Source organism: Sceloporus occidentalis, unplaced genomic scaffold (assembly GCF_023333645.1).
Source record: "Sceloporus occidentalis isolate IW3139 unplaced genomic scaffold, rSceOcc1.0.p SCAF_4, whole genome shotgun sequence".
In the NCBI taxonomy this organism is placed as follows: domain Eukaryota; kingdom Metazoa; phylum Chordata; class Lepidosauria; order Squamata; family Phrynosomatidae; genus Sceloporus; species Sceloporus occidentalis.
The window spans coordinates 95,551,457-95,566,081 of NW_028316984.1; the positions used below are offsets into that span (position 1 = coordinate 95,551,457).

Below are 14,625 nucleotides of genomic sequence, written 5' to 3' on the forward strand. Positions count from 1 at the left end.
ACATCATTTCTCCCTATATGAGCATATATGAAAGGTATATGAAAGATTCTAGGGCAGATCATGAAACAGGCAGTCTATAAGTACTTAGAAAGGAATGCCATGATCATTAAAAGTCAACATGGGTTTCTCAGAAACAAATAATGCCAGACTAACCCTTTCTTTCTTCCTTCCTTACTTTCTTTCTTATTTGGGGAGTTACAAGCTTGGTAGATAAAGGGAATATTGTGGATGTAGCATATCTTGATTTCAGTAAGGCCTTTGACAAGGTTCTTCATTATATTCTTGCAAAAAAGCTAGTAAACTGTGGGCTATTTGATGCAACTGTTATGTAGATCTGTAGTTTGTTGACAGACTGAACCCAAAGGGTGCTCAGCAATGGCTCCTTTTCATCCTGGAGAGAAGCAACTAGTGGGGTGCCACAAGGTTCTGTCTTGGGCCCTGTGATATTCAACACCTTTGTCAATTACTTGGATGATGGAATGGAGGGCATGATTATCAAATTTGTGGATGACAATTAGAAGGGGTAGCTAATACCTCAGAGGACAGGATCAGAATTCATAATGACCTTAACAAATTAAAGAGTTGAGCCAAAACTAACAAAATGAATTTCAGTAGGGAGAAATGTAAGGTACTACTGTTACCAAGTTTGGTTTTATATAAATTTTGAGTGCCAAGCGATCAAAAATCATGACCCCTGACTGACCGCATCGCAAGCTGTCATTACCCTAAGAGCGAGCCGACCACGTAGCCAGCAAGCCTGCTAGGCTTGGTCACGGTAAAAAAGGTACATTTTAAACCTTCAGCAAGCTGTTTTGGGAGTTGCCCTACAAGTTTCGCAGGCTACCCAAAGAAGAGAGGACAATAGAGGTAGCCTCCTTCTCAATGAGCGAGTGATTGTCTTAACAGCTCTGCCATCTAGATATTTGTCTTCCCCTGAAAAGTGCCAGACCTCTTCTTTGTGTATCCATTGTGTAGGTTTCAGCTTAGACAAAAGATAGCAATCAAGACCTTTGTTCACCAGGTAGCCAGAGCCTGAGGATACATTCAAGGGTATAAAAGGACCCCCGATTCCAGCCTCCAGTGGGCTTGTAGAGCAAAAGTTCTGAGCCTGATTCCAACCTGGGCTTGTTGAGATTTGAGTTCCTTGTGGAGGCAAAAATCAAGGTCTCTACCCAGATCCCCCCCGGGGGTGGTGGACCTATTAGAATGGTCCACCCTCAAAGGCTGATGGAACCCAAAAGGTTCCAGGAAGCCCTAGAGGGGTACATGGTTGGAAGTGACGGCGACTCTGTTGATGCTCTGACTGGTACCTGGAATACCGGTCTCTCTAGGGCTATACACAGTATCGCTCCCAAGCGCCCTCTCAGACCTGCTTCCAAACGTAAGCCTTGGTATACGGAAGATCTCCGGGCGAGGAAGCGGGTTCTGCGACGACTAGAGCATTGCTGGCGGAAACACCAGCGCTTATCCGACAAGACTCTCCTAGACCGTCTTTTGAAGGACTATGGAGAGGCGATACAAGCAGCTAAGATCTCGTTCTATGGTGCTCGTGTCGCGTCCGCGGAGTCACGTCCAGCAGAGTTGTTCAGGGTGGTCAGGGAGCTAACCCAGCTCCCTCCCGCCCCGAACCAGATCCTGGAACCTTCCAAGGCCTGCTGTGACCAATTTAACAACTTCTTCGTGGATAAAACCTCTCGGATAAGCGAAGGTCTTAACGCCGGCCTTAGAGCAGAACCTAGGTTAGAGGCATCCAGAGCCTCCGTGGACTCTATTAAACTGGATCAGTTTGAGTTGGTAAGTACCGATGATGTGGACAAGATCCTCGGAAGTGTTCGGAAGACAACCTGCTCTCTCGATCCCTGTCCCTCATGGCTAGCGGCCCAGGGGGGGCCAGCGGTAACTTTATTGTTACGCCGGATTATTAACACATCTTTGAGGGAAGGGCAATTTCCAACTGATTTAAAATTGGCCATTGTAAACCCTTTATTAAAAAAGCCCTCCCTCGACCCCCTGGTACATAATAATTACCGGCCAGTCTCGCTGCTGCCATTTTTGGGGAAGGTGATCGAGAGGGCGGTTGCAATCCAGCTTCAGTCGGTCTTGGATGAAACGGATTATATGGACGCATTTCAAACTGGCTTTTGGGCGGGTTACGGGGTTGAGACGGCCATGGTCGCTTTGGTCGATGATCTCCGTCTGGGCATCGACAGGGGAAGCGTGTCCCTGTTGGTGCTCTTGGACATCTCAGCGGCTTTCGATACCATAGACCATGGTATCCTTCTGGAGCGCCTGGCAGAGGTGGGAATCGGGGGCACTGCGCTCCAGTGGTTCTGGTCCTACCTCTCTGGGAGGTTCCAGATGGTGCAGCTGGGAGACGTGTGCTCCGATAAGAGGGCCCTCATAACTGGGGTCCCTCAAGGAGCCATTCTGTCTCCCATGCTATTTAACATTTACATGAAACCGCTGGGAGAGATCATCCAGAGACATGGGGCGCGGGGTTATCAGTACGCTGATGACACCCAAATAGTCTTCTCTATGTCTCCGACTGATGCAGTGACTGAGGATGGCGTCTCTCCTCTCGTGGCCTGTCTGGAGTCAGTAATGGGCTGGATGAGGGAAAACCGACTCAGACTGAATCCAGAGAAAACGGAGGTACTTGTGATAGGTTCCCCTGGTCCAGGAATGGCGGTGGTTCCACCTGTCCTGAACGGGATCACGCTTCCTGTGAGGGACTCCGTGCGCAGTCTGGGGGTGCTTCTTGACTCGTCGCTTCACCTTACATCTCAGGTGAATGCGACGGTCAAGAGCACTTGTTATCAGCTTCGGCATATTCGCCAGCTGCGCCCATACCTGGCCCAGAGGGATCTTGAAACGGTGGTACACGCTCTGGTAACCTCTAGATTGGATTTCTGCAATGCGCTCTACATGGGGCAACCATTATACCATACTCGGAAGCTACAGCTGGTCCAGAATATGGCAGCCAGGTTGGTCACTGGTACTTCCAGGGCCAGCCACATTACACCTGTGCTTAAAAACTTGCACTGGCTGCCAATTCGCTTCCGGGCACAGTATAAGGTGTTGGTGATGACCTATAAAGCCCTACATGGCTTGGGCCCAGGATACTTGAAGGACCGCCTCTCCCCATACATTCCGCCCCGCACCCTCAGAAAATCTGGGCAGCAATTACTTAGGGTTCCAGGGGCCAGACTTACCTCCACGTCAAGGAGGACGTATTCCATCGCTGCCCCGGCCCTTTGGAACACGCTGCCCACAGAGCTCAGCTCGGCTACCTCTCTGGCCCAGTTTAGAAGGGACTTGAAGACCTTCTTATTTCGATCGGCATTCCCTGTTTAAAAGCCCCTGATGGCCTCCTCCCTCTTTTGCCGGCAAGATGGCTGGCTGACTAAGTTCTTAATTTGTTTTAATATTGTATCGTACTTATTGTATGTGTTTTTAACATGTTGTACACCGCCCTGATCTACGGAAGGGCGGTATAAAAATAAAAATTTTATTATTATTATTTATAAACCTGAAACCTTGCTTGTAGAGCTGCCGCTCCAGGCTTGAGTTCTCCGAGCCTTGCGCTGTGCTGAAATCACTTGGGCAAAGCCAAAGCCCTCTCTCTCGGGCCTCTAGTTAGCTTTGCCCATTGGAACTCAGCTCCTAGCCACTGCGGTCACCACTTTTCTTTCCCGTTCCCGTGGCTGTGTCTCACCATTCACCATCCCTCACATCCGTCACATTGGAGAAGACTCCTAAGGTAAATATCCCAAGGTGCCTCTATTCTTTCTCCTTTACTCCCAAACTCACCCCTACCTTGCTATAGCATTGAGTGTGTGTGTGTGTGTGTGTGTGTGATCCCTTTTGATGTGTGGCTTTAATAAATGTTTATATTTTAATTGCAACTCATTGGAATTTTGAGTCTCTTTCTCTCTTGGGGTTGGACTAGATGACCTCTGGTATGCACATAGGGACCAGACCCCGCTGCGTGCGTTGTTAGGACATGCGTCTCACAATATCTGAGCTAATTAAATTCCCCTAATTTGATCCTTCCTAACACAACACTTAGCCGGAAAAATATCATAAGGGCGCATTACAGATGCGCCGAAGGGGCGTACTAGGGTTAGGAAGGGGCGTTAGGGTTGAGAAGGGGCGTCCCTTCCCCACGCCCCTCAACCCTAATACGGACAGAGTCCGTACAAAATGGCGGCGCCCGTCCACATGGGGGACACCATTTTGACATCGCGGGGCCCAGAAAGAAGCAGAGCGCCCTTCTTGGGCACTCTGTAACGCACCAATGCTTAGATGTAGGATGGGGGGCACCTAGCTTGCTATGCAAAAGGGATCTAGGGGTCCTAGTGGGCTACAAGCTGAACATGAGTCAAAAGTGTGTGGAATGACAGCTGTAACAAATTACTTTTTGAAAGTAGCTTTCCAAGGCTTGCTCCACACCAGATGAGTTTTTTTAAGTGCAGTAACCCTGCTTCATTCATGGAATTTTACAGCAGGTCAAGGCAAACAATAAGCATCTGTCTTCCACTTGTAACCATCTCATACTTTCCCATTGCTTCTTCTGGCCTGAATCCAACTGCAAGTCTAATTAGAGTAGGTCCATTGAATCAAATAGAGCTTACGTAAATGTTGACTTTCCAGATTTCTATTGATTTAACAGGTGTAGTGTACAATTGCATTTGGGCCTCTGTGATTTATTTTTTTCCCCTTTAAAAAACTGTTAATGAGGAAAAGTTAGAAGAGCAGATAAACTCTAATACGAGCCTTAAGACTAGAATCTCATCAGATCTTCTTGCTTTTGTAATCATGTTTATTCCACAGGGAAAATCTCCCACCTCTTTATTCATGTGTACTAACGTTTCCTCACATAGCAGTAAAACACATAGCAGTAAAAACTGCTCCATCTTGTAGCTGGGCAATTTGACTGTAGTTTGTCATTTGTGACAATTGCACACCTTTGTGTACACCAAATATAAGTGCACCAAATGGACACAGGGCCCTTTCACATTAGACAGTTATAGCACTATGATTCCACTGCCAGAGCTGCATCTTACGGAATTGTGGGATTTACAGTTTACAGAGAGGCCTTTAGAATTCTCTGCCTGAGAGCAACTCTTGTTTCTTATCAAGCTATGAAGCTCAGGATTCCATAGGGTACAGCCATGGCAGTCAAAGTGGAATCATAGCACCATAACTGTGTAGTGCAAAAAAGCCCATGAAGCAAAATAATCTTGTATATCCTCCCGTAAAGCATTTGACAGACAGGTGTCACATTAAAGCCTACCAAAGGCACCTTCGGTGGAGGAATCGGAGGACTCCTGTCAAGCAAATGTCGATGGGTGTTGTGCTGGACTCCTCCACTGGATCACTCTTGGTTGGCTCAAACGTGGCCCAAATTCATCGATCGTTTCACAAAGTGGGTTTGGATTGCATCCTTGAAAGATGCCTACATTCACCATCAACTGCTTGAAAGTGCCTTTCACTTTGCTGTCTATTCTCAGATGGGTTAATGTTTGTTTTGGTTTGGTTCTTCAAATTGTGATGGGTAAACAGTGGGTGAAGATGGGACTAACAGGCCAGGAAAGGGGAAGGAGAGAGAAGAAAGGAGGAAAAACCTTGACTAGAAAAAGTGTATATACAAGGAGAAACAGAACGAAGATCACGGAGAAAAGATGAGTTAGGGTAAAATTATGTATTAGAAAGTTTGAGGACTGAAAATGGACAAGAATGCAAATATAACAAATGAATGAATCTTTGAAATAAAGAAAAAAAATAATGGTTAAAAACAGATCAGGGAAGGAAGGGAAGGCATATGGGAAGAGATGGTGAAAGAAAGAAAGAAAGAAAGAAAGAAAGAAAGAAAGAAAGAAAGGTGAGAAATGCCAAGAGATACAAGAAGATTTCATGAAGGGAAAAATTCTGGGCAAGGGAGACTGTGTGCAACCTTCCCTCTGAACTCCTTGAGCAACCTGAGGAGAGGAGAGTCAGGAGGGATCCTTTCTTTGCTAGTTCTCTGGAAGATTTCTTTTCCCCCCCACTCTGACATTTCCACCAGGCTGAGAAGGAGGTGGAAGGAAGAGAGAGAGAGAGAGAGAGAGGAGGGAGTGGGATCGGGGGCTTTACAGAAACAAAAGGAAACCAGCTGCAGAACTTCCTGAACAGAGGAAGAAAGAGTGAGTGAGTGATAGTGAGGGATTGAGAGAGAGAAGGAGAGACCAGGGTCGCGTGCACTAACAAGATTATTAAAAAGGAGGGAGAGCAAAGAGGAGGAAAAGGAGGAGGAGGAGGGTTGGGGGGCAGAGATCTCAGCCTGCCTTGGGTTCCAGTCTCCCCCCACCATGACCAGCGCGCTCTTGAGGCGGAATTCCAGCAAGCAGGGGCTGCAGAACCTCCTCCGGTAAGCCTTCACCTGGGAAACAGAGGGGGAACCCCTGAAAGTGGGTTCTTTGTTTCGAGGGAGTCCATCTGCTGGCGCCCGTCGGGGGTGCCTTGGACTCCTCTTCCCCCCCCCTAATGGGGGGGTCTTCCTGGCAGCAGATCGGGCCCTTGCTCTAGGGGGAGGCGTGGAGGATCGGCTGCCCCTTCTTGCCACCTTCAGCCTGGCTTCCAAAAAAGCCTCTGCCTCCCTTGGGAGCCCTCTTGGACATCGGTGGAAGCGGGCGAGGGGCTGGATCTCTTGACCGCCTTCCTGGAAAGCCAGGCTGATGAATTTGGATCGCCCTCCCTCATCCCCACCCGCACTAAGGCTTTGGACCTGAAGCTCCTGCTTTTGCTTCTCGGGTTGAGCATTTCTAGGAGCATCTTGGCTGAAAAGGCTTCAAAGATCGTCTGGAAGATCAGGATGCCAAGGGATCTTGGAGCACCTTTGGGACTCAATGAAGGAGAGAAGCTGGGCGCAGGAGCTTTGGTGGTCTCCTCTCCAAACAGGCATCTGAGGAGGTCGGCGCAAGTCAACCAAAGCTCAGGATGCCAGCTTCCTTCTTCCAGTGAGTCTCAAAGGTGCTACAAGATCCCTTTGCCTCTTGACTGAAAAGGGGAGAGATCCACTGAGTTTCTGACAGGCTCTTTTTGTTGGGGTTTTCTGTATGGGTGTGGATGGCTGTGGGCATTCTAAGTGCTGAGTGAGAAAGTGGAATGGCAAGATCCTTCAGGGACAGGTCATTAAATGGTATAAATGAGGAGCTTTGGCTTATAGAAGAGGAGACAAAGCACACCAGCGTTTCTGGGAACTCTTTACTACTATGAAAGGTTGCTTGTTTTCTTTTCACCAATAGAATGGACAGTTGCTTCTGGGGACCTGGTTGGCATGTTGGCATGGGATGAAGTCTCCTTGAATGTAACAGAAGCTACTGCTGAGAAAGTAAATCATGTATATGCTTGCAATACAAATCTCTGTAGAAAAGAAGGTGGCACTCAAAGAAAGGCGTGACTAATTCTCTTTGTACCAAAGTTAACTCCAGACTAGAAAGACAGGGGCACCAAAATAACATTCAGTTGATAGTCCCACCTAGAGTAGGTCCAGAGAACCAGTGGGATTTACATGAATGTTAGCTTATCCTTCAGCAGTTGATTTGGGGGATCTGTTCTGGTTAGGCCACTAGTTGGGTTTTAAAGGATGGCCTCCAGAAGAGGAGAAGGCCATGATGGCAGACATTCCTAGACAGTGTCCATTTCCTAATGTTAGTTTGCGGGCTCCCATGCAATCTATTTTAAACATCCAATTTTCTGAAACTGAGAAAGGATTAAGAAACCCAATCTAGGAGGCAGCCTCCATAACCATATCAAGATATGTTTGGACAGATTTAATAAGAGACTTTCCACAGAGTATGCTCCTAACCCATGAGGGTTTGCAGATGCCTCAGTTCCTGCTCAGTGCTATTAATGAAGGCTGACCCAGCAATAGTCTTAAACAGAACAGTAGAAAATTAAATTAATGTTTTGGTTATCGTAAAGAAAATAACACGATAACAGAGTCTTCCATCTTAAAATTTAAACCAAGAAGAGAGCAGTTTATTGTTGTTATGTGCCTTCAAGTCATTTCTGACTTATGGTTACCCTAAAGCAAACCTATCATGGGGTTTTCTTGGCAAGTTTGTTCAGTGGGGGTTTGCCATTGCCATCCTTTGAAGCTGAGAGAGTGACTTGCCCAAGGTCACCCAGTGGGGTTTACATGGCCAGACTGGGATTCAAGCCCTGGTCTCCAGAGTCATAGTCCAATGTTCAAACCACTAAATGAGTACTTGACTGTATATTAAGTGGTTAGTTCTTTAAAATGTTCCAGTTAGAAATTTGGAAGAGTTTCTTTTGAGGAATGGATCTCACAGAATCCTTCAGCCAGCATGGACACAGTGCTCATAATGGCTGGGGAATTCTGAGAGTGTCAGTTCAAAGGGGTAAAGTTTCCATGCTCTGGAAGCTCTAACTCAGCATAGGTCTGCCGCCTTTGCATGATGATCTTGATGGGAATTTGGTAAGACTCTAAACCCCTATCCATGGCCTGGTCCCCATGGAATTAGAACATAAGCAATGACCATAGAGGAAAGAGCCATCTGTCTTCAAACACTGGCTTTATCATACACAGGAATATACACATTCAATATGTCTCTGCACAATATTGATCAATGCTTAAGGCTACAATCAGTGACATCACTAGGGTTGGTATCACCTGGTGCAGTAACTCATGGTGTCACTCCCATTTCAAACCATACAGAATACTTAGAAATGCTTTTTTGCATTAATGTTACTCATAAATCATAATTCCCATATATCACTGAATGTAATTCTAACAGTTGAGACATAAAATAGTTGCGACAAAATTAAAAGTATAGCTGCAAATTACAATACAATCTGCACAATCTAAATGTATTTACACATACGTAGTGAAGATTTGGTTAAGAAAAATTTAAAATAATATATTTTTTAAAAATTCTTTTTAATTTTTTAAAAATTAGCATTTTGAAATTTGAAATTTTAATTTTTTAAAAATTCTGGGGCCTCTCCTTCCTTCTCCCACTGAGCTACACTAAAGGGAAGCAGATGAATGCCACAGCCCATTTCTGCAAAAAGGTAGGTGTTTGAGGAACAGTAGTGTCACCCCCCCCCCCCCCTTATGGTGTCGTCTGGTGCAGTTCGGACCTTCTAGTGACGCCACTGGCTACAATACTCCTGCAAGGGTCATATTTATGCAAATATGGGGTGATATTTGCACAAATCAGAATAACAGACATTGACTAAATTGTGCACACACACATATAAATCAAATACTGCAGAAGAAAAATCTGATGCTGGGCCTCTCCCCCTCCCCCCAATGGAAAGCATTCTCCAATTGCACTCTTATAAACATACCTGGTACTGAAGGTATTAAATGGATCAGCTATTGACACCTTCAGAAATTAAGTCCTTAGTGTAACATATACTGTATATACTCCTGTATAAGTCTAGAAATTTTGGTCAAAAACTCACCTAAAAAGCCTGGGTTGACGTATCCATGGGTCAAGGTAAGTACTGTACTTTAACTCTTATTTTAAAAAAGGAACCATCCCCTTGTAAAAGGCAAGAGCATAATCTATCGTGGAAGCATTGATTCCCCCCCACCCCTTCTCTCATCCATCCAGTCTTTAGTATGAGCAGTTATGCCTGCCAGAATTTTCTAAGTTCTTTGGCATTGTTTTCCTTTCGTTCATCCTTTAGATCCTTTGTTACATACCCCAAAGTTTTACCCTTGACTTATACATGGGTCATATCAAAATCCATAATTGTGGCCCCCAAACCTGCCCTCAACTTATATATGAGGTCGACTTATAGTCAAGTATATATGGTAGTTATCTCAGTTAATGAAGCTGATGTGTTCATGGGATTTACTTCTTTAACAGAAAATTTTGTACCAGAGGCAGAAATAACATCGAAAGAGTAGGGTTCCTACCCCACACAAAAAAGAAGAGCAGTTGCAGCAAACTTTAATTCAACATATTTCAGCAAAAATTTAATTCAAAACTAATATTACACACATGTAAAATTAAACATGAAGGTCAGGTAAGCCTTGCATAAGTAAGCAAAAACTTTTTTAATCATCGAGACCAAATGAACGCGTCTTCTAAAATGTATCCCAGGATTATTTTTTTCTTTCAATAGCCTCCACTACTCATGAGTTCCATTTTGGTGGCGAAGCTTAATTGACCTATCCTTTTTCAACATGCCTGGGTAGTTAGTAAGGCAGACTACTCTCCCCTTTTTGTTTTGCTCATCATCAGTAAGTGATTCTGGTGGCAGCTGTTTACCTTGCCTGTAAACACTCACAGCTTACAGTAGGATCACCTAGAGTAGAATCCCATTCTTTTCTAGATCACAATGACTGTATTGTTACTACAGACAAGCTGCTGCAACCCAGCACTGAAAGTCCTTCTCCGACCCTCTTTCACCATCCTCCCAGTGCCAATGCTAAGTGGATAACTGAACACAAATGGGTAGAATCATACAAGCTATTGTACTCCCTGTTACCTGTATGTATGGATGGGAGAGCTGGAGCGTTAAGAAAAAAGATAGGAAGAAAATCACTTCATTTGAAATGTGGTGCTGGATAAGAAGAGCTCTGAGATGCCATGGACAGCAAAAAAGACAAATAAATGGGTCCTAGAGCAGATTAAGCCAGAAATCTCCCTGGAAACCAAAATGACAAAATTGAGGCTGTTGAACTTTGGACACATCACGAGAAGGCACTACTCATTGGGGAAAAAAACCAAAAATGCTCAGAAAGGTGGAGGGAAACAGAAAGAGAGGAAGACTAGATGGATTAAGATGAACTGTATTAAGGAGGTCAAGGGTATGAGTGTGCAGGAGCTAAACAGAGCAGTGGAGGACAGGGTGGCTTGGTGATGTTTCATCCGTAGGGTTGCCATGGGTTGAAATCTACTTGAGGGCAGTTAACAACAGCAAATGGGTATTAGGATTGTAGCCCTAAGCAGCTAACTTTATGCCTAATGAGGCCTAAATGTCCTAAAGGCATCAGACCCCATATAGTCTTGGAAGCTAAACATAGTCTGCCCTGGTTAATACTTGGCTGGGAGACCACTGATGAATACCAGGTATTCTAGATTATATTTTCAGAGGAAGGAACTGGCAAAACCACCTCTGAGTATTTCTTGCTTAAGAAAATCCTATGAAATTCATGGGGTCACCATAAATCCACAGGTGACATGAATGCACACACATTAGTTTACTCAGAAGTAAGTTTCGCTGTACAAGATTTATTCCTGTACATACGTGTTGAGGATTGCAGCTTTAATCTATCTGATTTCACAGGAACCTCGGCAGTCCTCGCTTTCCTTGGATTGCTTCCAATTTTTTTTTAGAAACACAACTGTTTAAAAACTGCTGTAGACTATAAGGCTCAGAGGGTTAAAGGAGTCTAAACCGAAAAAGGAATGTAAAAAAGAAAAAAGAGAAGCTCATTTGTCAGCATGGGGCATAAGAAGCTGCTATATTGCCTGGAATCTCATTTTAAAATCTCACCATTTGTGGTTGGCTTGGGATATGTAAATAATGTCAAGTGTCATAGAGCTGTCAGATGCAATTCCAATACTCTTAGAAAGAGAGGGGCCTGCCATGCACAGAAAATGAAGCACCATTGGGTGGGTGAGTAAGCAAAGAAAGGAGTGTTAATCCAGCCCCCCCCCCCCCCAAAAGAAAACAAAAGATGGGCCACCCAGTTCTCACCACATTACACACCTAAACTGAAATGGATAACAAAGTCTTCACAAATAAATGATAAATCATGGAGCTGGAAGAAGCCAAAAAACCAAAAACAAAACAAAACAAAAAACCAAACCCATATAAATCAGCTGCCAACATGGCGGCAACTTCCCTTATTTTCAAACATCCCTAACAGATTTGTCAACTTCTTCAAATCTAAGTTACTACACTCAGGCAGAATAATAGTAATGAAAGGCCCAGATATAGGATGGGCTGTTCAAGAGTGGAATACACTGCCTTGGAGTGTTATTGTGTTACGCAAAAAAAGTAGAATAAATGAAGGTGTGTGTGCGTGTGTGTATGCATGTGCGCCTTTAGGGTATTTAGGCATACCATGCTTAAAAACCTGAGAAGAGTCTCAGTGGATCAGAGCAAAGTCCTATTTAGTCCAACATTCTCTTCATACAGTTTCCTCACTAAATGTCTCTGGGAAGCCCACAAGCAGGACTTGAGTGACATTGGATGACACCCACAAGAATGAGGCTTGATAGCTCAAGCACCACCTTCTGCCTACTCTAAAAACCCTTGGAATCATGTTGGGAATTATGTTTCTTTTTTTGTGGACCCCTGGGAAAGAGAAATACAGAACCTTAGTCGAAGGACCTTTGCAATATTTAGTATTGAAGATTTACAATTTACCTTAGTGGTTCTCTCCCTGTTTTGTTAGTTCTCTCTGTAAACATCTTATGGAAGCCTGGGATTTTTAGTTTGACGAGCAACTAGAGTTTATTGATTGAGAATTCTTATACAGTAATGTCTCCCAAAACTGCAAGTCCCAGGATTCCATACGATGTTGCTGTAGCAGCTGAAGTGAAATTGTGTAATGAGAAAAGGTCCTACAACAAGAAACATGGAGTGTGACAATCTCTCTCTCTCTCTCTTTATTTTACTCCAGCAAAAATTCTTGCTTGCATCTGTCACCCTTAAATTTCCCTTCCCTGCAAATATCCTCTATACCTAGTATGGTGGTTTGAATTCAAGCACTACCCATGCATATTATTTACTTTTTGTCAGGATGTTTATTTCACTTTATTGTCCCTTACTCCCCATACAGACTAGCACTGCAGCATACAAGAAATGAAAGCAAGGGCTTGAAATTCTCCATAGCTGTGTGTCCATATGACACGATCACTTTAGTACCAGTTTGTTCCATTCATATAATTCAGATGCTTTTTCTGTATTTCGAAAAGAATAAAAATATTAGTCCTATCTAGGGATCCATGCACATTTTTGTACAGAGCTGTGGCTTCAGTGATGTCCGTAGTCGCAATTCAGTAGCCATTTTTCCCTACATAAAAAGGCATTTTGTTGTTGTTATATGCCTTCAAGTAAACTCTGATTTATGGCAACCCTATGGTAGGATTTTCTTAGGCAAGGAATAGTCAGTGGTGGTTTGTCATTGCCTTCTTCTGAACCTTCATCCAAAATTAGGGCAACATACATGTCCTGATGAAACCTAACAACAACAATGTGTAATAGTTTAGACTGAAAGTGAAACTGGCTCACAGGTGTCCTGGCTTTTTTTATAGACATCTTAAGTCTGGGTCATGTGTGCATGCACATCACTTGATGATGGCAGCATGAAGTGCTGACCTGTATTTGTCAATGTGCAGACACAGCTCAACAGCCCAAGTATATTACTCACATGAGAACAAAGTTGCATTGTGATAGAGTCAGTTTACATTCACGCATTATCCTCATTAAAGATGTCCAACTATCAGGAGTAACCAAGTGCATGAACTTGCTCTTAGCTAAGTCAAGGTTGTGAAAAATCAATAGGGAGTGCAAACATCAGAGCACAATAGATCAACAGATGTAGAAAAATAGGCTCCCTGCTTTTTTACTTTACACTGGATGAGATTTTGCAGGTGATCAGCACTGGATAAGCAAAGAGATGTGGCTGCACAGGCTGTCTGTCCTGTCAGGAGATATGTGATGTCCTCTCTTTGCACATAAAGAGATAACCAATTACTAGCAGACCCGCAAAGCCTGTTACTCGCTGAACCTAACACTGGCTACACATGGTGAGGCATGAGGGGCATAACAAGCTCCTCATTTTACTTCTTGCCCTGGAATCCCCCAAAATAGGGGTTGTTGAGTGGTCAGCAGGCCATTATACTTGGATGAAGGTTTTGTCATTTCCACTGAAGTATTGATACTACACACATTGATTTAAATGCATGCTTTAACTGAGAGTTCCTGCAGTCCAACCCAGGGGGTTGGACTGGATGGCCCTTGTGGTCTCTTCCAACTCTATAATTCTATGATTCTATGATTAATATTTTCTTAAGCAAGGAAGGGCAACTGCAGTAGGCCTGGGTGCTACATTTCTGTTGCTGGGATCCTGGAGCACAGACTGACAAACATGCACTAAAATAAAATTAAAATAAATCCCTAAGTGACCAGGGAGCTTAGTGCACATGCAGTAGGTGATCATTGGGCAGCAGCACGGCAGCAATTTTGTGTGTGATAAAACCTATTTATTATCATTATTATTATTATTATTATTATTATTAACCTTTATTTATAAAGTGCTGTAAATTTACTCGATCACTCTATTCTGCTCTGGTCAGGCCCCACCTGGAATATTGTGCCCAGTTCTGGGCACCACAATTCAAAAAGGATGATGGGAAACTGGAGTGTGCCCAAAGGAGGGCGACTAAAATGGTGAAGGGTCTGGAAACCATACCCTATGAGGAGTGACTGAGGGAACTGGGGATGTTTAGCCTGGAGAAGAGAAGGTTAAGAGGTGATATGATAGCCCTGTTTAAATACTTGACGGGATGTCACATTGAGGAGGGAGCTAGCTTGTTTTATACTGCTGCAGAGACTAGGACCCGAGCAATGGATGCAAGCTCCAGGAAA

The 14,625-nt window shown here is 44.1% G+C and overlaps 1 protein-coding gene across 4 annotated transcripts in view; it reads left to right on the forward strand.

Annotated features, from left to right (window-relative positions):
• Positions 1 to 14,625, forward strand: part of LSP1 (lymphocyte specific protein 1) — a 138,621-nt gene that overhangs the window by 41,064 nt on the left and 82,932 nt on the right. Inside the window, exon 1 of one of the 4 annotated variants that reach the window (XM_089520976.1) lies at positions 5,764 to 6,409. The exons of the other annotated variants lie outside the window; for them this stretch is intronic. Within the exon in view, the coding sequence (XP_089377102.1) occupies positions 6,351 to 6,409 (59 nt within the window). The 5' untranslated portion in view covers positions 5,764 to 6,350. Of the gene's footprint in view, positions 1 to 5,763; positions 6,410 to 14,625 lie in introns of those variants that run through there. 4 annotated transcript variants of the gene reach the window in all.